The 24,310-nt window shown below is 44.5% G+C and overlaps 1 protein-coding gene across 4 annotated transcripts in view; it reads left to right on the forward strand.

Moving 5' to 3' along the window:
* The window catches only part of PLEKHA7 (pleckstrin homology domain containing A7), a 219,866-nt gene that overhangs the window by 114,407 nt on the left and 81,149 nt on the right, over positions 1-24,310 (forward strand). For 3 of the 4 annotated variants that reach the window (XM_040258262.1, XM_040258263.1, XM_040258265.1), the window contains one exon: positions 18,289-18,375. In XM_040258262.1, the coding sequence (XP_040114196.1) occupies positions 18,289-18,375 (87 nt within the window). Of the gene's footprint in view, positions 1-9,128; positions 9,375-18,288; positions 18,376-24,310 lie in introns of those variants that run through there. The other variant, XM_040258264.1, reaches the window with a different exon arrangement.

A 24,310-nucleotide genomic window follows, 5' to 3' on the forward strand; every position in this document is an offset into this window, starting at 1 on the left:
GTGAAAAAGGAAAGTGGAAAAGTTGGCTTAAAGCTCAACATTTAGAAAACTAAGATCATGGCATCTGGTCCCATCACTTCATGGGAAATAGATGGGGAAACAGTGGAAACAGTGGCAGACTTTATTTATTTGGGCTCCAAAATCACTGCAGATGGTGATTGCAGCCATGAAATTAAAAGACGCTTACTCCTTGGAAGAAAAGTTATGACCAACCTAGATAGCATATTCAAAAGCAGAGACATTACTTTGCCAACAAAGGTTCGTCTAGTCAAGGCTATGGTTTTTCCAGTGGTCATGTATGGATGTGAGAGTTGGACTGTGAAGAAAGCTGAGCGCCGAAGAATTGATGCTTTTGAACTGTGGTATCGGAGAAGACTCTTGCAAGTCCCTTGGACTGCAAGGAGATCCAACCAGTCCTTTCTAAAGGAGATCAGTCCTGGGTGTTCTTTGGAAGGACTGATGCTAAAGCTGAAACTCCAATACTTTGACCACCTGATGCGAAGAGTTGACTCATTGGAAAAGACTCTGATGCTGGGAGGGATTGAGGGCAGGAGAAGGGGACGGCAGAGGATGAGATGGCTGGATGGTATCACCCACTCGATAGACATGAGTTTGAGTGAACTCCAGGAGTTGGTGATGGTCAGGGAGGCCTGGCGTGCTGCGGTTCATGGTGTCACAAAGAGTCAGACATGACTGAGCGACTAAACTGAACTGAAGGTCCTAGTAGCTTTGTGACAGCTTTTCCACACTAATTGGGTTTGTGGTAAATCAATACCACTAAACTAATACAGATTTTGTATTATTTCCTAGAGCTGCCATAACAAGTTAATATAAACCTGGTGGCTTAAAACAACAGAAAGTTATCCTCTTATAGTTCTGGAGGCCTGGAGTCTGAAATCACAGCGTTTGCAGCCTTGGTTCCTTTGGAGGCTCTGTGGGGGACTCCATTGCCTGCTTTTCTCTCTGCTTCTGGGGGTTGCTGGCAATTCTTGGCATTTCTTGACTTGTCGATGCATCTCTTCAGTCTTGGCCTCTATCTTCACATGACCACCTCCCCCAGCATGTGTTTTATATGCCCCTTGGAATGGCAACCCACTCCAGTATTCTTGTCTGGATAATCACATGGACAGAGGAGCCTGGAAGGCTACAGTCCATGGGATCACAAAGGGTCAGACAAGCCTGAGTAACTAACACTTCCCTGAATCCAGAGCAGTGGCACTGGATTTCTGTGCAAGGGTTTTTTGACTGGACAGGAGGATTCCCAGGTCTCTAAAACATATTTTTCATGTTTTTTAGTAGTAATTAGTCACTGAAAGATGGATTTTTTTTTAAAGGCAGGAAGTAATTTTAAAACAATGTGATGATGATTTTTTCCCCCCCCATAATCCTTGTTTTCAGGAACCTAGTGGTATATTCTGGTTAATGATAACTATGACCTTAAGCAATTCTCTAACCTTCTCTGACCTCAGTTTCCTCATCTGTGAAACAAAGAGATTGGATGAGGTGAGCTGTGTGTCATTTTCAGCTTTGAAATTCTTATTACAGTGGTTTCTGGAAAGCAAGGCTTCCTGTTGATGATACAAGGTCTCAAGTTGGCTTACTAACCTGAGAATTCACAGCTCTTGATGAAAACAGATTATCATTTATGAATCTGAAAATCCGAAAAACTCTGTCCTTTTGTTCACCTTTGACAGGATATGGAGTCTAAGCTATGACACATCCCCTCCCTCTTCTTGATTACTCACCAAGTGTGAGATCCAAAGAGCTGGCATTTAGTTAGCTCTTAAATATTTATTACATGAAAGAAAGAATATACTTATGTCACACATTATTATTGGGAGCAAATAATGCAGTATCATTCAGGTCTGATCATCTAGTAATTGTGGGCCTTTTAAGATTCCTCCGGGCACTTCCCCAGTGGTCCTGTGGTTAAGAATCTGCTTTCCAATGAGGGAACACAGTTTAGATACCTGGTCAGGGAACTAAGATCCCACATTGCTCGGGGTAATTAAGCTAGAGAGCCACAGCAGAAGATCCTGCATGCTGCAACCAAGACTCGATGCACCCAAATATATTAATAAATATTTTTAAAAAGATTCCCCCTGAGTGTGCCTCTCAGAAGCAGTTATTTTTATTTATATTCCAGTTGTATTGAGATGTAATTGACATATAGCACTCTATAACTTTAAGGTGTGCAGCATAATGACTTGACTTACATTCATCATGAAATGATTATCACAGTAAGTTTAGTGAACATCCGTCATCTTGTCTAGATACAAATTAGAGAAACAGAAAAAAAAAATTACAACGAGAGCTGTTAGGATTTACTCTTAACAAGTTTCATATATAACATATGGCAGTGCTAATTATATTTATCAAGTTGGGCTCTAAAATCACTGCGGATGGTGACTGTAGCCATGAAATTAGAAGACGATTGCTTCTTGGCAGGAAAGCCACGAGAAACCTAGACAATGTGTTAAAAAGCAGAGACATCACTTAGGGAAGAAAGGTATGTATAGTCAAGGCTATGGTCTTTCCAGTGGTCATGTACAGACATGAGACCTGGACAATAAAGAAGGCAGAGCACTGAAGAATTGATGCTTTCGAACTGTGGTGCTGGAGAAGACTCTTGAGAATCCCTTGGAAAGCAAGGAGATCAAACTATTCAACTTTAAAGGAAATCAACCGTGAATACTCTTTGGAAGAAATGATGCTGAAGCTAAAATTCCAATACTTTGGCCCCTGATACTAACAGCTGACTCGTTGGAAAAGACCCTGATGTTGGGAAAGACTGAAAGCAGAAGGAGAAGAGGGCGACAGAGGATGAGATGGTGGGATGGCATTACTGATTCAATGGACATGAACTTAGGCAAACTCTGGGAAACAGTGAGAAACGGGAGCCCTGGCGTGCTGCAGTCAGTGGGGTCACGAAGAGTTGGACACGACTTGGCAACTGAACAACAAAAACAACACATTATATCTGTAGTACTTATTTGCCTTATAACTAGAAGTTTGTAGTACTTTCCTCCAATTCCCCCTCCCTCATCTCACCCAGCTCCTGCTTTACCATCCCCTCCCTCACCTCTGGTAACCACAAATCTGATCTTTTTTTCTGTGGGTTTGTTTTATATTTTGTTTGTTTTTGAAGTATAATTGACCTACAGTACTATGTTTGTTCCTCTTAGGCAAAGTACTGATTTTTTTCTATCTCAAAATGATCACCATGATAAGTAATTATAGTATGTAACCATACAAAGGAATTAGTTACTTATTGACTGAATCCCCCATGCTGTACATTTCATTCCCATGACTTATTTATTTTGCAAGTGGAAGTTTGTATCTCTTAATCTCCCTTACCTATTTCTTTCCTCACCCCAACCCAGAAGCACTTTCTTCTCACCTTGTCATGTGGCTTGTGGGGTCTTAGTTCCTCAAGGAGGGGTTGAACCTGTGACCTCTGCATTGAAAGCATGGAGTCTTAGCCATTGGACCACCAGGGAAGTCCCAAGCAGTTACTTTTAAAATGTTTCAAAGTTGCTTTCTGGAGCAGTTTCCTTGTCTGTGATACAGACGGCTGTGAGGCCTGGACTTCAGGGCCTATGCTTGAAACACCATCAGTTCAGTTGCTCAGTCGTGTCTGACTCTTTGTGACCCCATGAATTGAAACACACCTGGCCTCCCTGACGATCACCAACTCCTGGAATTCACTCATACTCATGTCCAACGAGTCGGTGATGCCATCCAGCCATCTCATCCTCTGTCGTCCCCTTCTCCTCCTGCCCCCAATCCCTCCCAGCATCTGACTCTTTTCCAATAAGTCAACTCTTCGCATGAGGTGGCCAAAGTACTGGAGTTTCAGCTTTAGCATCATTCCTTCCAAAGAACACCCAGGACTGATCTCCTTCAGAATGGACTGGTTGGATCTCCTTGCAGTCCAAGGGACTCGCAAGAGTCTTCTCCAACACCACAGTTCAAAAGCATCAATTCTTCGGTGCTCAGCTTTCTTCACAGTCCAACTCTCACATCCATACATGACCACTGGAAAAACCATAGCCTTGACTAGATGGACCTTGTTGGCAAAGTAATGTCTCTGCTTTTGAATATGCTATCTAGGTTGGTCATAACTTTTCTTCCAAGGAGTAAGCGTCTTTTAATTTCATGGCTGCAATCACCATCAACAGTGATTTTGGAGTCCAGATAAATAAAGTCTGCCACTGTTTCCACTGTTTCCCCATCTATTTCCCACGAAGTGATGGGACCAGATGCCATGATCTTAGTTTTCTGAATGTTGAGCTTTAAGCCAACTTTTCCACTCTCCTCTTTCACTTTCATCAAGAGGCTTTTTAGTTCCTCTTCACTTTTTTTAGATCTTCCTGGTGGCTCAGATGGTAAAGCGTCTACCTGCAATGCGGGAGACCCAGGTTCGATTGCTGGGTCGGGAAGATCCCCTGGAGAAGGAAATGGCAATCCACTCCAGCACTCTTGCCTGGAAAATCCCATGGACGGAGGAGCCTGATAGGCTACAGTCCATGGGGTCACTAAGAGTCAGACACAACTGAGCGACTTCACTTTCACTTTCTGCCATAAGGGCGGTGTCATCTGCATATCTGAGGTTATTGATATTTCTCCCGGCAATCTTGATTCCAGCTTGTGCTTCTTCCAGCCCAGCATTTCTCATGATGTACTCTGCATAGAAGTTAAATAAGCAGGGTGACAATATACAGCCTTGACGTACTCCTTTTCCTATTTGGAACCAGTCTGTTCTTCCATGTCCAGTTCTAACTGTTGCTTCCTGACCTGCATATAGGTTTCTCAAGAGGCAGGTCAGGTGGTCTGGTATTCCCATCTCTTAAAGAATTTTCCACAGTTTATTGTGATCCACACAGTCAAAGGCTTTGGCATAGTCAATAAAGCAGAAATAGATGTTTTTCTGGAACTCTCTTGCCTTTTTTATGATCCAGCAGATGTTGGCAATTTGATCTCTGGTTCCTCTGCCTTTTCTGACACCAGCTTGAACATCTGAAGTTCACGGTTCACGTATGGAAACATGCATTTTTCAGGTTTCACAGAACGAGGTCTGTGGTCTCATTCCAAGGGCACACACTCAGATGCTTTTCTGTTTCAGGATCCCCCTCCTGCCATCAGTGGCCCCTGTGAATATCCATAGGGGGCCGCAGTCTCTGGCACCTCTCTTCTTTTGAGTTCTTTAGGGACAGACTGTTGGCAGTGCCTCTCTGGATTTTCACGCTATGCAAGAAGTCTGCTGACTGTTATGGGGTTCACCTTTTCAGGAGACCAGTCAGAGAAGGCTAAGGGCATATCTACTTATTGTTATTGTTGGGAAGATTTTTCTGTGTTTTTTTTGTGTGTGTGAGAGGGAAATTTTCTGGCTTATTTTTGCCATCTTCTTTTAGTTCTTATGCAAGAAATCTTTATTCTTTACAACAGAACTCCTTCCTACGAGGAAGAGCTTCTCCAGAATCTGATTTCTCTAGAATCGGATTGGGGTTTCAAACTCAAATGTCTGTAGAGGCTTAGTGGATAACGGAAAAGCTGACTGTATGTACGCTTTCTAATTTGTTTTACTCTGTCCACTTGGTTTATCTTTGTCTCCCTAATTCTGGTTGAGATATAGGCACGAAGAAACTTCTCTCCTGTAGGGAAATGAGAAATGCTGGTGTGATGACAAATAGCACTGAGTGTACATCCTCAGCATCCGGAAGTAGTAGGGAGTGGTGGGGACTGCAGTGAACTAGAAGGGCCATTCCGCCTCTCACGGGATCCTAGTGCTGTCATAGATTTTGATTTACCAGGATGAGCTGAGTTTTTATATGAAAATTTCCTGTTGTTAAACTTGGGCTCAATTTAAAATATCCATTATTCAGTTGCTCAGTGATGTCCGACTCTTTGCAACCCCATGGACTGCAGCATGCCCGGTATCCCTGTCTTTCACCATCTCCTGAAGCTTGCTCAAATTCATGTCTATTGAGTCGGTGATCCCATTCAACCATCTTGTCCTCTGTTGTCCCCTTCTCCTCCTTTCTCTCTTTCCCAGCATCAGGGTCTGTGTGGTTCAACTGAAATGAATTTGGGGGGACAGATTGGTTTGTGGGTAAGCAATCTGAACCCTCTCATACATGTTGGGACAGATGGGCCTATGGGATGGGCTCCTGGGTCTTCTCTCTATATAGGTTGGTCTGGTAGGGGTCCTAGTGGAGCTGTGTGTGGAGGGGGCTGCTTATGTTCATCCTTACATGTGGATATGAAGGAATAGAAGATACATAGCATAAAAAAGCAAGTTATAGAAATATATGTACAGTTTTATTCCATTTATGTAATTTATTTTTAAAATGTGTATATATATTTTTAAATGCATGAGAATTTCATAAAGGTAAAAAACAAAAAGAACGCATAAGAAACTGGCAAAGGTGTTGCCTCTGAGATTGACGCTGACACTGAATTCGAGGCAAGAAAGGGGTCTCCTGCTTTCTAGTTTATACTTGGCTGTGACTCGGAACACAGTTGACCCTCTGTATCCAAGAATGCAGAACCCGCAGATAAGGAGGGCTGACCATACTATGCCCTTTTATACAAGGGACATGATCTTCTGTGGATTTTGGTATTGGGGAGGGTCCAACCCCTGACACATGCCAAGGGACGACTGTACTTTATTTTTGTAAGGTAAAATGAAAAGAGTTTTGGGGAAGTATAATTGCTATATAACGAGTGTAAAACTTCAGTGCTGAGAGTACAAGGAGGGAAGAAGGCTGAGTGGTCTGGAGTGATCAGGAAGGATCACTGGGAAGAGAAGGGGCCTTGAAGGTTGGGCAGAACTCATTGAGGAAGAAGACTGCAGGAGCCAAAGCCCAGGAGTGGGCAAGATAGGGTGACTTGGGGACTGGTGAATCGTCCTAAATATGGTAGGAGCCGAGGGTCTAGGGAAGTAGAGAAGGCTTTAGCAGATGATGAGCCATGGAGAGGGTGTGTACCAGGAGGTAATGGAATGAGAGCCGTGTTCCAGCATGATCCATCTGGCAGCAAGGATGAGGGAGTTTGGAGGCAGGACTCCAGGTGGGAGCCGCTCATGTGGCCTCATCCAGCTCCCAGTTAGCTGTCACTGATCCTTGCCTGTGTGTTGCCTGGTGAGTGAACAAGGGTTATGCTATATACCTGGTGAGTAAGCTCTCAGGAGCGTGGGCTTTGGAGGTTGGCCAGCCTCTGCTGGTGCTTGAAGTGGTTCTTGTGCCTCTGCTGACAGTGTGTCTCCCCAGACGTTTTGGAGATTCTGTGACGCAACTGGCCATAGACTGAAGTGTAACCACTAAGAACAAGCCCATACTTTGGAGTCAGGCAATGTGGGCTTGAAATTTGACTTTGTCATTTACTGGCTATATGACCTTGGGGTTGGCACTTGACCTCCTTGGGCTTCAATATTCACTTTTGAAAAATGGGGATAAAATGATTCACCTTTTAGAGTTGTTATACCCAGCAGATTGACACTTGGCAGTTCGGTGTGCTTTGCTGTACTTTACGTTGCAGTACTCACTCTGATCTGTAGTTATAAATATTTATATTATTTATGGTTAATATCATCATTGTATCTTTTTATGACCATATCAGTTTATTCTTTAGAACTGTAAGCTCCTGTTCAGTGGGGATAATTATGTTCTACTCACTGTCTTATCCTGAAACACTCACCGCTGAACACATGCTGCTGCTGCTGCTAAGTCACTTCAGTCGTGTCCGACTCTGCGCGACCCCATAGACGGCAGCCCACCAGGCTCCCCCGTCCCTGGGATTCTCCAGGCAAGAACACTGGAGTGGATTGCCATTTCCTTCTCCAATGCATGAATGTGAAAGTGAAGTTGCTCAGTTGTGTCCGACTCTGCTGAATACATAGTAGGGCTAAATAAATGTTGAATGGATGTAGTTTGTGTTTTTAATCCTACTCCAGCTTTAACAAGCAGTTGACTTGCGATCAGTTAGGATATATTGGTAGTTGAGAGCATGTCTCCTTTGTGATTAAAACAAGGTTTGTCAGTTCAAATATCCTTGTTAGGATAATGTGTCAGGATGGCTTGTGAGTCCTTCATTCTTTCATTCTATGGTGGCAGATCTGTTTTGTGGAGCTTGACGTTTATAAATTTGGGAGGTCTTGTTTAAGAATACGTACAGTTGTAGAAAGCATGTACACATGTTGCTAGGCCACTATCTAAGGCCTGGGAAGGGGCTGGTGAAAGTGAGGGGCCCTGACGCTCGAGATTCCTTAGTTTCACAGTGATTTATCTCTGCATTTAAAGATTTATAGAATACTCCCTACAGGCAGTGGTGGGAGTTATGAAGGATATAGAAATTTTTAAAAGGAAAAACATGATTCTAATGGATACCATTTTTAGTAAAACTGTTATCCCAACTAGACTTGGAACAAAACCCCTTGCATTTTTCTTCAGCCAGCAAATATTTATTGAGCACCTACTATGTGCCAGGTACCATGTAGGCATTGGAACATAGCTGTGAAGACAGAAGTCTTGCCCTGTGGAGCTCATATTTCAACTGCATCATAACTTGTGACCTACCTAGAGGCAGTGGAGAGCCACAGTGTTGCTCTCAGGCCATGAGGATAGAGGCACCTTGATGCCTTAGTTTGCCTGGCCCTTCTCTCCAAGCCTGCTCTGAGAGTGAGAGGAACATGGTCATGCAGAGAAGACCATAGCCATCCCAAGCAGTGATGAAAGAATCACAAATTGCTACCACCAGGAGTGAGTGTGATGGTTGGTAACTGCTCAGGTTCTTCCCGACCGTGACCGTGAGAGAGAGTGATGAAGGATCCCTCATTTCTCCACCAAAGGCTCTCTGCTTCGGGGCTGATTTCAGCCCCAGTGTGGCAGAGCAGAACTGAGTGAGCAATTCATTCTGACTCCAGGGCTCACAAGTGGAGGTATTTCTTATGTCCTCTTACCAGAGCGGCAGCCAACCCTATGGTTTCAAAGAGCAGAACTGGGGCCTGGAGACACAGAGTGCCTGCCTCATTGTTTACCCCAGCTAGTGCTCTGCTTGGCCACAGTGGGGCGGTGACTCACAGCTGGAACTGTGTTCCTGCATCGCAGCCAAATTGCAGATTGTGTGTGTGTGGAGGGTGGGGATGGGGGGTGGGTAGGGAGGAGAATGAATGAGTAGGAGCCAGTGGCTGCTGGATTTGTAACACCTTAGGAGGCAGCTGCTCCAGAACCAAAATTGAAATAGAGCGGGCGGGCTGTGAACCTCTCTCCCAGTCTGACTTGAACTGGGAACACTGGGAAAACACAGCATGGAGCCCCAGCAGAGAGCAAGCGTGTGTGCTGCCTTTCCCATGGAGAACGACAGCCCAAGAGCAGGTTAGTTCTGTACTGGTTTCTAGGAGTCACTTTACCGTGATGTATTCTGATTTGTGAAAGTCAAGTCATGAGTGAGAGAAAGGGAGTTTTCGATGGAGTGGTTGGGAGCACCTGCAGTTAAAAAAAAATCCAGTTTAATTGGGAATAAACAGGACAAAAGTATCATTAACTACACCTCCGTGCTGTCATTACGAAAGATATTCTGTTGGCAAGTGAGACTGGGGAGGACAGCTGTTCTGCCTCCTTCCTTTGTGTTTTCAATTATGTGCAGTGTTGTTACATTTCAGTCTGGCTCCGGCAGTAGTCTGAGATGAGCCTCAGAGTCTTAAGATGTTACAGCTGGAGGATCTCTAAAACATCACCTGGTCTAGCCTTCTCCTTTTATACTTGAGAAGTCTGACTTATTGAAGAGCATTAAGTAGAAGCATAAAACTGGATGTTTTTTAAAGTAGAAAATGTTTCTGTGCGGTTTTGAAACTTATGTAGAGTGCGTGTCCCTGGCTCAGACAGCCTGCTGGGGAGGCTGTTTTGTCTTAGGCTGCGCTTTCTGAGCCATGACGGCTGCCCTGGTGGCTCAGACGGTAAAGAATCTGCCTGCAATATAGCAGACCCGGGTTCGATCCCTGGGTTGGGAAGATCTCCCTGGAGAAGGGAATGGCAACCCACTCCGTATTCTTACCTGGAGAGTTCCATGGACAGAGTAGCCTGGTGGGCTACAGTCTATGGGGTTGCAAAGAGTCAGACATGACTGAGCGACTCACATGTTCACTTTTTTCTGAGCCATAGGGCTCCAACCAGTGAGGGATAGAAGTGTGGCTCAAGGAATGTGCTTATTGATCTTAAACTACTTGGCTTGGCGAGCGAGTTTAAGTTTAAACAGGAGGCTGAGTGTTTCGCCTTAACTCAAAGGGAAAAAAATGTGTTCTTTAGCCAGGCTAATAATGCTGAAGCTTGTAACATAGAAAAAGACAAAACAACTCTGTTGGAGTGGAGATTTAGAGCTAGCAAAAGAAAAATATAACAGGAACTGAAGGTTGAGTGTCTGGGGCAGGCGCATTATCAGTGCTCTTTTTCACAGTCTCACAGAATTGGAGTTGGCTCCTCTTTTCACAGATAAAGAAACCAACACACTCGGAAAGGTCTTTTAACTCCTTCAAGGTCGTGCACCTCCAGTGTGTGGCAGAGCTGGGGTTTGAACTCCAGCATGTGCGACTCTGAATAACCTGGGGTTCGTGCTTCGGAGGCCTCAGGTGGCTTCTCCAGGTGGAGGGTCTAACCCCGTCATTGGACAGATGAGGAAACTAAAACCCAGCAAGACTGTATGTTTCCTCAGGGGCGTAAAACTAGTTGGTAGTAACAGAACTGGTCTCCCCACTGCCATTACATTGCCAACTTCCTTAAAAAAAAATAGGAGAGGGAGGCAATCTGGGTTTGATTTCCTCATTCAGTCAGGACTTGGGCTTTAGTCTTTTCATGGTTATTGAAGTCCTGTGGAGCCGCAATTAAAACTTCCTATTAAACCAGCAGTCCTAAGTATTGGAGCCCCATGTGGGGGCTCGGGGAGAAGAGAGGCTTGCAGTGTGGGTTACTGGGTCAGAAGAGGTAATTCATGAAATGAATCGGCCACTGAATGCATCTGAAAACACTTGGAGAGCCTAATGAAATACAGAACTTTTCAGATTTTGCCAGAAGACTTCAGTCTGTTAAATTCAGTATTTGGGAAGGAGACACCTCCCTCTTGTAAGATTTGAGAGCTTTCAGTTCACTCCATTAATTTTGTGACTCCCTTGAGCCCAGCTCTGTCTGCACTAGGCTTAGCCCCCTTTGGCACTTTTAGGTGAGGAGAGCGGGTCCTGACTACCCCTCAGGGTGTTGGGTCTGAGGGTTGGCTGAATTTCATGTCTCTGCCTAGCTGGGGTCAAGCATGGACATCATGGGGATGGGGAAGGCCCTTCCTCGGTCTGCACCACGCTCCCCAGGGCTGGTGGACTCTCCCAGCCTGGGTGTAGTATCTTCATCAGGGCCTGGGGGCCCTGGCCTCCCCCACTCTCTCTGGGGCATGTGTGATATGTTGGGCTGCTGAAATCAGAAAGTGAGATGGGTTCTGCACAGCCTCTTCCTGAAGGTGGTGTGAGTTTGTGCTCAGGCTGGTGAGATAAAAGAGTTCAAGTGCCTGCTCCATGGCATTGCTGTTCTGTGCTGTGGGAGATACATTAGAAATCAGTGAAAAACTGCTCCCAGCCCTGCGGTTAACTTAGGATCTTACTGGAGCTAGTGGGGAGGGGGAGGAGAGCAAACATAGATGAAATAGTAGAAAGCAATGTGAGAGTGTATAATCATCACCAAATTGCAGGTTTCACACCAAATAATCTCCCAGTTCACAAAAAGGAGGTACAGGTGATGTTTGTATTGTCCTCCTCTGTGTTTTTAATCACCTAGTAATTGCCTCCGGGTGTTTGCATTCCATGCTTTGATTCTCTCTGCTGAGTGTACTTCCTTCTCCTTTGCAGGGGTGGTAGAGGGGATTGCAGGGGAGGGTTAATTTCTCCAAATTATATTGTAACACAGTTGGGAGAGAGCCAAGGATGAAGTGATTTTAGCATGCTGGTTTCTGATGCATCCTTCCTCAGGTAATAAGAGCAGAAGTCACTGCCTTCAGGTGGCTTATGACCCTTCAGGTTCTTGTCGTTTTGTGACCCGAGTCCAAACTTCTATAGGGTTAGCTAGCCTATTTGGAGGCATCACCTCACTTTAAGGTAGGAGTCTCCTTAGTCATTATTTCTCATTCATTCATTCAGCACATATAACAGAGCCGGACTCTGTTACGGGCTGATAATAGCAGTAAAAAGACAGGCACGGTCCTTACTCTCCTGGAATACACCATTAGTCAGGGATACTGATGATCATTAGTAAGAAAAATAACAGTTAGTGATAATTAAAATAGGATGATGTGATATGACTGGGAGCTGCTACTTCAGTGGGTGGTTGGGAAGGGCTCTGAGATGGTAATTCTGCTGAATGGCAAGGAACCAGATAAGTACAGGGGAAAGAGCATCCAGTACAAATGTTGTTAAGTAGGAAAGAGCTTGGTGTTCAGGGAGCAGAAAGGAGATGAGTGTGGCTGGAGCAGAGTAGGGAAGAAGGAGAGTGGTATAGGAAAAGGATGGGGCTAGGCAGGGGCCAGATCACCTGGGATCTTGGGAGCCAAGGTAAGGAGCTTGAATTTTAACTCTATGGGTGATGTGGAGCTGTTGTACGGTTTAAAGGGGAAGTGTGTGTTATCTGACATTTTAAAAGATCCATCAGGCTTTTGGTGAGGACGATGGATGGTATAGAGGCCAGAGTGGAAGCGGGAAGAGCAGTTAGGTGGCTGCTGTGATGACTAGGGTGTGGCTGTGGACATGGAAGGCAGTGTATGGATTCGGAGTATGTTTTTAGATGGAGGCAGCAGGACTTGCTAATATATGACATGTGGAGGTTAAGGTAAGAGTGAAGGATGACTCCTAGGTTGTTGAATAGTGATGCTTTTAATGGACAAAGGGAAACCTGGAGGGAAGATTATTGGGTTTGGTGGGAGTGAGGCGAGGAGACTCATTCTGGTTTTGCCCTATTCCAATTTAGATGCCTGTTAGTTACCGCCATTGTCAAGACACAGCCAGGTTCAATGGACATTAATTGAGTACCTTCTGTATGCCAGGCATTGTGTGAGGCCCTTTCATATATCCTCACAACAACCTTTCCCTGTGTGTAAACGGAAGAACTGAGGCTCAGAGACCTGAGGTGGCTTGTTCTGGTTTACACCCAGATCTTCTGACCCCAGGACTCTGGACTGATGTGGTGCCCAGGGTGGATACTGAAGGAGGTTGGTTAGTACTGTGTTGATGGCACTCACCTGGAGAGAGGATGGGGACTACCTGTTGGCTTGTCAAGGCCTGCTTCCCATGTTTCTGCAAGAAGGGCCTGTCAGAGTCATGCTGGTGTGCAGAGCTGCTTGACATTTTCAAAACAGCGCAAGCTCCAAAGACCACATCAGTAACCTCCTAAGCCCCCCGTAGGGAATGCCACATGAATAGCCGTGACACTATGCACTAAATGAGCAATTCTGTAAAAGTGTTAAGTAAAAGAGAAAAAAGTTGCCTGAGAAGTGTTGAGGGAGTGTAGAGATGCCATCGGGACTCTTGGCCGCTATGTCTTTACCCTGCAGCCCAGATGGGAGCTGAAGGCAGGGAGGCAGTTGCTTAACATTCTTGGAGTTTGGATTATCAATTCCGGGACCTAACTAGCAGCACTATTTTGTGACCTGGCGCCTTGGTTTCCTGGAGACACTGGGATTTAGAACAAAGATAGTAAGGGCCTTAACCAGCCTGGAGGCAGTGCTGACCATGGCTTGAGGTCTGCAGGGTGACCCTTTTACGGTAATCTGGGAGCTGTGTTGAGGAGCCAGAAGGTCCAGAGTGGGAGCTGCTGCCGAGCATACCGATGAGAAGAGAGCCTTGACAGAGTCCTTCTGTGAGCTCTGAGGCTGGATACTTTCTTTACATTTTAAGCTGTTTCTTCTCCTCTTTACAGCAGGGGCCAGATAAGAGCTGGTGCTGACAGAGCAGATCTGTCACACTCTCAGCATACCAATACCACCACTGGCAGAAAACTAGATTTATCAGGCTAGTCCGACCCCCGCTCTTGGGCACCGTTCACATAAACTCCCAGAACTTCTCCCCATGCCGAAAAGGACGGCCGTGCTAAATTGGAACCTTTATGTTTAACCAGCCAGAGTCGCTGTTCACATTACAGTCAAAATCTGTATGAATGGAAGATTTAACTTTGCAAAAACATTGCAAGAAGCTGTAGAACTCATTTACCTTTTACTCGCCCTGTCTGTGGTGGGATCTTCCTTTTACTGAGCTCAAATCAGCCTGCAGTTCTCCCTGGTCTTCACTCTGTTCTCTTATCAAGTCTCCTGCACTGGCTGTCAGACTTCTTTAGGGCCTAGCCCAAGTCCTTCCAGCCCAGGGCTTGTGAAGACCTGCTTGTTGACGTGGATGGTTACCTGTGGCCCGCATGTACGGGAATTGTCCTTCCCTGCCACCTTCCACCCGTGCTCCCTGGTCCTCTCGCAGGCAACACTGGCTGCTCTTCCACCTGGACAACTGTTCCTGGGAGGAAGAGTGGGATCTGAGAATAAAGGCTAGGCTATGTTCTATCTCACTTGCTGAGTAACTTTCTGAAGAGCAACAGAAGGCCTTGTATGGAGAGAAGAGAGTTTCTGGGCTCCATTGAAACCAGCCGCCTGGCTCCTGGCTGGGCCATCTCCATCACTGCCGGGGAGCAAGGTGGCAATTCAGGTTTAAGAACAGGTATTTCAGGGGATTTGTCTGTGCCTGCTAACTGTGTCTTAAGGTGATAGGACATGAGATTCGTCATGGGTTTTCGAAAATAAAAAATCTTGAAACGGAGCAAGCTTGGAGTTTTGGCTGAGGGGTCAAGGACAGCAGGTAAAGCCCAAGGACCCTGTGGTCTCCAAATGGGTGTGGGGATCCAGTGTTCAGTAGGTAACCTCCATTTCATGAGGGTGAGCCTGGAGTGGTATAAAGACATCAGAAGGGTGGTAGTTGCAGGAACACAGGAGTTGACTGTTGAGGGCACGTCATTTACCCTTTCTGGGCCTTTCCTTACCTGTGGTTTGCTCTGATGAAACACAGCCTGCCCTGTTGGGTGTTCAGGCAGATTAAATGAAATAGTCCAAGGACTTAACTCTTTGCTCAAAAAGTGCTGAACCAGAAGCTCTGCCATAAGCAAGCTGGGCAGGTTTAATCAGAAATCATCAAATTTTAAGACCTCAGTATTCAGGAGGCAGTACTTTGATTCATCTCTTTTCTCAAATGTATTGAATCTTTTTTTTTTTTTTTAATTTAGTGATCCAGTAACATCCCATAACCCAGATCTTCATTTCCTTATGCGTAATATAGAAATAAAAATATCTGTGCTGTCTACCTCAGTGGATACTTGGGAAAGTCAAGTACTATGATGAATGTGACCACACTTAAAACTCCATGTAAGTGCAGGAAATGGTGGTGATGGTGCAGTGGTTGATAATTATTTTTGGCAAAAAGGGCAGCATCCGTATTAGGGGAGAAAGGCTGGGGAGCTGCTTCTAAGGTCTGATCAAATGACAGCTATATTTTTGTCCACTTTAAAAAACTATCTTTCTTCTTATGTTAGAATGTGAAAATCTTCATAGTGCCCACACCTTCCAGCTCAGAATCCGTTTACCCAAGAGTCTGGGCCTATTTAAATGGGTACACGTTGAGCGTGGGGAGCCTAGCTAGGAGTTAGTATTCTAGTTGTACAGTGTTTATGAAGTCTTTGCTGAATGCTGCTCTAGGCACAGAGAAGTTTTGCTCTTTGCCTCCCTCTGCCAGAAATTCACCAGGCTGACCTTGTGATAGGACCAAAGGCTGATTGGGGGTGCCTTTGGGGTGCCTGAGTGCCACCCAGGTGTTGTCATTCAGGAGCTTGGCCCCGGGGTGAGGGGAAGGAAGGAGGTGGGGAGGGAGAGGGAATAGCAGTAGATGCCGTTTCACATGCTTTGCTTTTAGGGACTTCTGATCATGCCTAGGAGGCTGCCAGCCCCGTGGACTTCTGAGGGAAGGGGACTGCAGGTTATTATGCAAAGAGCATCAAATTTAGATATAGAAGACCTGGATTCATGTCCCAGTCTTATTGCTTATTGACGAAGTTATCTTGAGCAAGTCACTTAACTTCTCTGAGCCATTTCCTCATTCATGAAGCAGGAGTTGATGGTACTAATAGCTGTTATGTAAGAAAAGACTTTTTTAGAGGTAACAGTGGATAGGAATTATTGTCATTCCCATTATGAGCAGAACTCCAGAAAGAAATGAGGCAGGTTTAAGTTAGAGTTTGTGTTTTCAAATTCCATGGTGTTTTTCTTGTGTTTGGCGATTCTTTAGGGTGAATGGAGATGACTAAAAGAAACTGGTATAAATCAAGCCTAGCCCATGAATGCAATACAAAGATTTCTGAAATAGATGTCAAGGAGGCTTGCTTCTCACCCTTATTTAGATGCTCATGCCTTAACTCTGCTTTTTTGGGGAAGAACAGCTTGCTGCCAGCCAGATGAGGTCATGGGATTCCAAGGACTTTGCCTGGAACCAGGAGCTGAGAATTTGGAGGCTGGTGGCGGTTGGGAGGGTTGAGAGGGTGCCAGGGGTAGTGTTCGGTCGCAGGGCCAGGGAGCAGCCTGGCCTGACGGCTCTGCCTGCTTCACATCTGGCTCATTAGGATTCCGGCTGCTCAGACCTCAGTGCCAGCCTTACCCAGACACACCACTGCACGATGCCCTGATGGCCCCAGGCAAAGTAAGACTGACTTGGGCTTGGAGATTTTTTTTTTTTTCTTTTAACCTTTATGCTATGCTCATTTAAACCTACTAATGTCTGGGGTGAGTCAGGGCTCAATTTGGAGATGGGACTGATATCTTAACACTATCGAACTAAGATGATATATTGACTCTGACAGTAAAAGCATTTTAACTGTCTATATTAGGAGCCTTAAAAAAATGACTATGCCCTTTGTTTAGTAATTCTATTTCTGGGACTTTAACCCAAGGAAATAATTTGAATTGCAGATAAAGCCCACATATGCAGAGATATATTGACTATAATAATGGGGAGTGGGATAGGGGAAGCACCTAAAATGTCCAGCATTAGAAGAATGTAAATCTTTCTAGAATGTAAGCATCATGGTATAAGGACTTTTTTGTTCACTTTGTCTCTCTAGGACCTAAAACAGCACCTGGCACACAGATGGCCAGTAAACATTTTTTGAACAATTATATGAAAAAAAATTTTACACTTACATAAGACTATTATTCACCTAATTCAAATGAAGACATCTTAATTACATAGGAAATTTTCTGTGTTAATTGGATGTGAAGAAAGCAGGATACAGATTTCTAAATACAGTAAAATCACATTAAAAAGAATAAAATGATTTAAAGGTAAAAAGAAAAGCTAGGAAAGAGAAGGTATCCAGATGTATATGTCTGGGTAGTGAGATCACAGGTGACTTTTTATCTTTCTATAGTTTCTAAAATTTCTAAAATAACTATGATTTTGCAGTTGAGAAAAACATTTTAACATAAATCATATTCTTTAAAGGAAAAAAGAGGAGGTTAGATTAGTTTATTCATGGAGCAGAACAGCAGCCTCTAAAGCCAACTCCCCCTTCCTTTCAAAGAAGCAGGCAGCCTTTATGAATACACAAAACACCTACACACTCTGGTTGTGTCTGTCAACTCGGCGTGGAAGCTGATCCCTCCTCACATCAAAAGGGTGATAGAAACTGCGCAGTGTTGAAATTGTACAGGTCATTTTGCAGAGACATGCCCATACATTTATATCCCATCACTGAAGTGAAGACATTCTGTAGTAGGGAGAAGAATTTTAAGAAGATAGATTTTTCTGGGTGGGTGTTAATTCTTAGAATTCTTGCCCTGCTTCGTGGGTTTCAGAAGCTGTTGAAAGTGCCGTCTGCTTTCCTTCATTCTTGTTCTCAGCTCGTGCCGTCTTAAAGTAACTTTTCACTGAGCGAGTCAGTTTGTAGGAGTAAGCACTTCATGGACTGTCTCTCTAAGATCTAGTGTTGTCTTGGGGGCAAGACTTGCCTAGAATTGAAACCCCTGTATGTCTTTAGTGGGCTTAGGCACCTGAGCTGGAGGTTTTTGGTTTTTAAATGCAGCTGGGTTCTGACAGAGTGTCTCTCCAAGTCAAGGGCGGCAGGCTCACCCTGGGAGGAGTCTGCGATGAGCAGGGGTCTTCAGACATCACTGACCTGTTGTGTCTGTGAGCCTTTCCACTCACATGACTTCTCATTCATTATCTCTCTTTCTTTTTAGCCATAACCAGCAGACCACAGCCTTCAGGCATCCTGTGAGTGGGCAGTTTTCTCCAGAAAATAGTGAATTTATTCTTCAAGAAGAAGAGTAAGTACATTTGTGTATTCTCCTTTTTTAGGCACAGCTTGGGAACTTAAAGGCATTTGCTCAAAACAAAGCTTGTTGGGCTATTTTCTCTCTCAGACATAGGGGCTTGGAGTGGATTGTTTGCTTCAAGGTGAAACTCAAGAATTTTGTTTTTCAATCTCTAGACTTCTCTCAGTGGGTAGATGTGAAAGGGGGGAGATGATATGGGGGTGTGCTGTGATGAGTATTGTCAGAGCCTCTTCAAAGTTCCCTTTCCCCTCAAGTATCACATTACACACTAGTTATGCTCTGAGAGGACCCTCTCTCCTGTTGTTGAAAGTACTGTAAGTATAGCCTCCCGAGGAAGCCTCGCATAGGAGGCCAAAGCCAGGGCTTAGAAGAGAGGAGGGCTGGTGGCACCCTTTGTCCCTGAACATTTTGAGTCCTTTTGTGCTTGCTTTTCCAAACACAGGAAATTCTTGCTCCTCAGTCCCATTTCAGCAGGGCTTCTGGGTGCTCAGAGGCAGGTTCTACCACCCAGGGCTTGTCATGTACAGCCCATGCACAGATTTTGGGGATGTGTTCTCCCAAAAATGAAAGCAGAGAAATATGTACAAGTGTCTGTGTTTCATACTGATCACTAGAGACAGCTCTGTTTGAAGAAAACAGTTCTGTCTGAGAAACTAATAGAGACATTGGCTTTAAGGGTTTTTCTTTCTTTTTTTTCCTATATATATATATATATATATATATATGCATATATATATATATGTGCATGTGTGCGTGCTAAGTCACTTCAGTCATATCTGGCTGTGCAACCCCGTGGACTGTAGCTTGCCAAGCTCCTCTGTCCATGGGATTCTCCAAGCAAGAATGCTGGAGTGGGTTACCACCCCCTCCTCCAGGGGATCTTCCTGACCCAGGATCGACCTTGTGTGTCTTACATCTCCTGCATCGGCAGCCAGGTTGTTTACCCCTAGTACCAGCCCATATATATGTGTATATATATATATTTGGCCACACCACACGGCTTGTGGGATCTTAGTTCCCTGACCAGGGATTGAACTGGAGCCCTTGGCTGTGAAAATGCAGAGTCCTTACCACTGGACTGGGAGGGAATTCCCAAGGGTATTTTTTTCTCCCCTTCAAATCAATTTTCTTCTGTTTCATCACTTAGATATGTTCAAATGTAATCTTATATTATCAGTATTTATATTTTTACAGTGTTTTGCTCTTATTGTATTTACACTTATAAATTAAGGTAGAAAACGTCAAATGTATACAAAAGTAGAGATATACAATAATAAATCTGATATATTCATTATCTATCTTCAACATTTTCTAAAACATGGCTGATTTTATTTTGTCTATATCCTCCCCCTCACCCCTGGATTATTTTGAAGCTAATTCTAAACATATTATTGCATCTCAGTTTTTTCATCTCAGTGTTTTCAGCTTAGAATCATTATCAACAAAACTTTTAAAACCAGAAATCTGTAATTATAATCATACTGGCATTCCCTGCATGCTACTCTGTGCGGGGGATTTTCTGTGCATATCTCATTTAATACAATAATCCTGAGAGGTAGACCATCATCACCATTTTAGAGGGAAAGATACTAAGATCCGAAAAAGTCATGTCACTTGCCCCAGATTGCCTGGCTAGCAGTAGAAAAGCCAGGATGTCACCCCAGCCTGATCTCTTTGGTCAGGTCTAAGCCTTTCCCTAGTCAGAAGCTGTTTGCTCAATTATTTTGGTGCTGGCAGCCCACAGGACATAACAGCCAGACTGTGGGGCTTGTAGCGGGTAGGAGGGATGTCTGATTTTGAAAGCATTAATATTACTAGAGAAAGAGTGGGTACAAGGTAAAGATTATCTTATCTCCTACATCAAAAAAGAACTGCTGTGTAAAGACAAACTCAGAATGTGGATTCTCTGAATTCCAGCTTGGAATGAGTTTGTTTATAGAATCCTGAAGGTCAGAGGCTTTAGGGAGGTCATTGAGTTCAGCCCCCAGTCCTTAGGCATCCGAGAGACACGGGCGCCTGTCGTTATTAAAGGTCTGGTAGAATCCATCAGAACACTTAGCTTGAGAAGTTACCAGCCTTAATAAGAGCTTCTGGAGAAATGCACATTTTCCATCACTAAACACCTCTGTCACACACATCCTTTTCCTCCTTGTTAACAGAAGACTTTATCCCCTGACTACTTCGGAGAAGTCGGCCTCTTTATCCTACCAAAATACCTCCACAGCTAATCTTAGTCCCATCCAATTTGCAAGGAAAAGACATTCTTTCTTTTGAAGGGTCAGTTTTTCCCTCTAGATCTCATTTCCTGGATGTCTTAAGGGGTGCTTGCTTATCTCAGATGATGGGTACAACTATATGGCCAGACATTTCCTTGAAGCAAACAGAATGTGCTTTAGGCATTGAGAGGAAGGGATGGTTTCTGTGGACTGATGTGGTGACTGCTGCACTTCCTCACTGGATACGTAGTGGGCGCCTGCATCAGGGGCGGTGCCGGACTGTGCAGCGACAGCAGCAAGCAGGACAGATGTGGTCCTGTCTGTGAAGAGCTTACGGTTGAGTAGGGAAGATAATGACACGAGATCACAAATGTAAATGTTCGGGATAGAGGGAGCACAGGGTTCAACGGAAGTTGATAAATGAGGGTTCTCACCTGGCTTAGGCCTTGGGGATCGTGGAAGGCCTTTCCACACTGGGAAAAGATGTTTTAAATTGAGATCTGTCCAGTCAAGGTTATTCAAAGACCAAGAGGGGAGAGCATGGGGACTCCATACGAGGTGAGTTACAGTGAAAAACGAAGAGCACCAAGTGGATTCTGGAGCTACTTGGGAGGTAAAATTGACAGGATTTGGTGATTGATTGTCTGCAGTGGTGACTAAAGAGAGGGAAGATTTTCCTGAAGTGTCCGGTCCTAACGTGGAGGAAGGGGCAGGATTTAGATAAGAGAAGATAAGCATGCATGTATATGAGGGTCAAGTGTGACCAGCCTTGGCAAGAAGCTTGACTTGTAGTGGAGGTTTTTGAAGGAGATAAGGTTGGAGAGGGACATTGCAGCCAATTATCCAAATTGCTTCCTCCTGAAATAGACTTGACTTTACCTCCAGGTAAAGCCTGGGGGAGCTCCCGAGGGTGAGTGAGGCATGCTTTCCCTTCACAGAAACCATTCCTTTTAAAAACTGTGCTAACGAATATGATTTCTGCTTTGTTTCCTTGGAGGAGCTTAATTTTGTTGTGTAGTGTGATATGTGGTGAGAAAAACGTAAAAAGACTGAGGTGACCGTTTGTGTCCTTTATATCAGCTCTCAGATTAATATATTGGTAGAAAAAGAAAAACTGGCTCTTTTCTTTTCCTTCTCCAAAGAGGATCTGTTAAGGTCACACTGACTTCTCTTATCAGAGCCTCCACCCTGGTTTTTTGGAGTGAATCCTTCTAGAGCCATCTGAACCAGCAGCACCTGGGAACTTGTTGGAGATTCTCAAACCCCACCCCACATCTACTGAGTCAGAGGTTTGGAGGGGGGATCCCTGTAAACTATGTTTTAACGAGCCTGCAGGTGATTCTGATTTTGGTAAATGCTTGAGAATCACTGACTTAGATAACTTGCTGTTCCCATCTCCCCTAAATCACTCCCAGATTCTTCTGCTCATCCTTAAGTCTCCTTCAGATAACCCATCATTCTTTGGGCTATGGTGGCAATCTTAGGTAATCTTGGATTTTAGTCAGGTAATCTTGGATTTTAGTCAGGTAATCTTGGGATCCTCTCTCCTGTAGGAAGAAAAAAATTCTCCATGGTGACTTCCTTTAAAACATTACTGATGTGACAGATAACCCATCTTCCCGACCGCTGGCAGGTGGGGCTTCCCTGAGCTGTTCGGTGTACCAGGCACATGCCCACCAAAAGACTGTTTTTCCATTTTACAGATTAGAAACTTGGAGAAGAGAAATAAAATGAAAGCTATGCTCTGGCAGATCCAGAGGACATGAACTCCGAGTGTTCTAGTTTCCGTGTCAGTAATACAGAATCAGTCAGGATGGCCTAGGCTCTGCTGTGGTAACAACAACTTTATTTCTCACTTTCACTCCATGTTCATCACAGGCCACCTGAGGGGTTCAGCTGTCACCTTTACTGAAGGACCTGCATCCCTGTGCTCCCATGATTGCCAAACGCAAGCAAAAGGAAACTTGGCGAACTGCACCCGGCATATTCACTCACATTTCATTGGCTACAAAAAGTCATGTGACCACTCCTCACACCAAAGTTCACTCACATTTCATTGGCTACAAGTCACGTGATCACTCCTCACGCCAAAGGGGCAAGGAAGTGCTTTTCTACCAGGCGTCTGGGAATAGAATCAGAAATATTTGTTGGTCAGCACTAATGACTACACTTAATAATCCACAGAGCAGATTTATTAAGGGAAGCAGGACTTTTTGAGATTGGCGCTGACGAGCTTCTTTTGTTACATGACTAGAGTGTTTTCTCATTTTACCTTTTCTATTAGGCTACCTAGTTCTTTGTCAGAACCCTCAAGGCACGTGGGTATCAGTCAACAGGTCCTGCAGCCTGACCCCCAGGGGAGACTTCTGCACACCCAAGCCAATAGGAAATATCTCTTGGAAGAGCTAATATAAGCCCAGGCTGTATTAATAAAAATATAGTGTGTAGAGAAAGGGGGAGAGTAGTTCTCATTTATCATGATATTTGTGGACTACTTAATTAATTCATTCCAAGTTTATGGAGCCCCAAGGATATGCTAAGCCCCAAACACTTTGATTTGGGTACTAAATATCAAGAGGGATGTTGAGCAACTGAGATTCCCCTGAGGAGAGGGACCATTATGGTAAGGGGTCTGGAAACCCTGTCCTATGTTTAGTCTGTAGGGAAGATGAAGGAGGATATACTGGAAGTCTTCAAGAAGGGCTGGCAGGTGGAAATGGGGTATGCCTATTGTGTGGCTGCTAAAGGCAAGCATTGTATCAATGAGTAAAAGTTAAAGGCAGGCAAATTTTCTCTTAGTCCATAATTTTCAAGGGAGGTGATTTTCTATCATCTCTTGTTTCAAGATCTGGAATCTCATTTTTAACACTAAATGAAGTCATCTGCTTCTTAGGATAAGAGTTGACTTTTTCCATTAATAATATTACTATTCTTTTTATAGATAATGCCTAGAGCCCTTTTGATTTATTATCAGGCACTTTTCTAGGTGCTTTCCATGTATTTATTTCCACAACAGTCCTTTGAGGAAGATACCATCATTATCATGGATACTGAGGCACAGAGAGGTTAAGAGTCTTGCCAGAAGTTGCACAGTTAATAAGTGGCAGAGTTAGGATTTGAATCCAGGTCGTCTAGCCCCAGATGCTATGCCTCTGACTACTGTATATACTGCCTCTCATTTCAGTGGTCTTCAAGAGACATTCCCCTTCCTTGGCTGTGCTTAGGCATTAATGTGCTGGCTAAGTAGGCTACTGCTACTTAGAGGTTTTAATTTTAATTGTATTTGCAGTAATGAAATTTGATCTAATAGCTTCATGCTTGCGTGAAAGGCACCAGCTTCCCTTCAAAGTCTCTTCTCCAGAAAGCATTCTCAAGCCTGTTTACAGGGCTCATTTCCAATGACTGGATCGATTGGTCTCCTCTGAAGGCCTCTTTCCTGAGTTTCGGTGATTTTCTTGACTTGGGAGTGTGTGGCTTAGAGGGCCACACCTGAGGGCCCTCGTACACTATGGCGGAAGCCTGGGCGCAGAGAACTCCCAGCTGTGGTTTTGGTGGCTGGCACTGTGCACAGGAGTATTCTCTCTTTGATGCTGGGAAGCCCAGGAAGCCCCTGACAGACGCCTCTGCAGCTCTTGGGGAAGAGGAGAGAAGCATTCCGGAGCCGTGACGCTGGCAGCTGACTGACAGCAGGCTGTATACACTGATCCCAG

Source organism: Oryx dammah, unplaced genomic scaffold (assembly GCF_014754425.2).
Source record: "Oryx dammah isolate SB20612 unplaced genomic scaffold, SCBI_Odam_1.1 HiC_scaffold_17, whole genome shotgun sequence".
NCBI classification, from domain to species: domain Eukaryota; kingdom Metazoa; phylum Chordata; class Mammalia; order Artiodactyla; family Bovidae; genus Oryx; species Oryx dammah.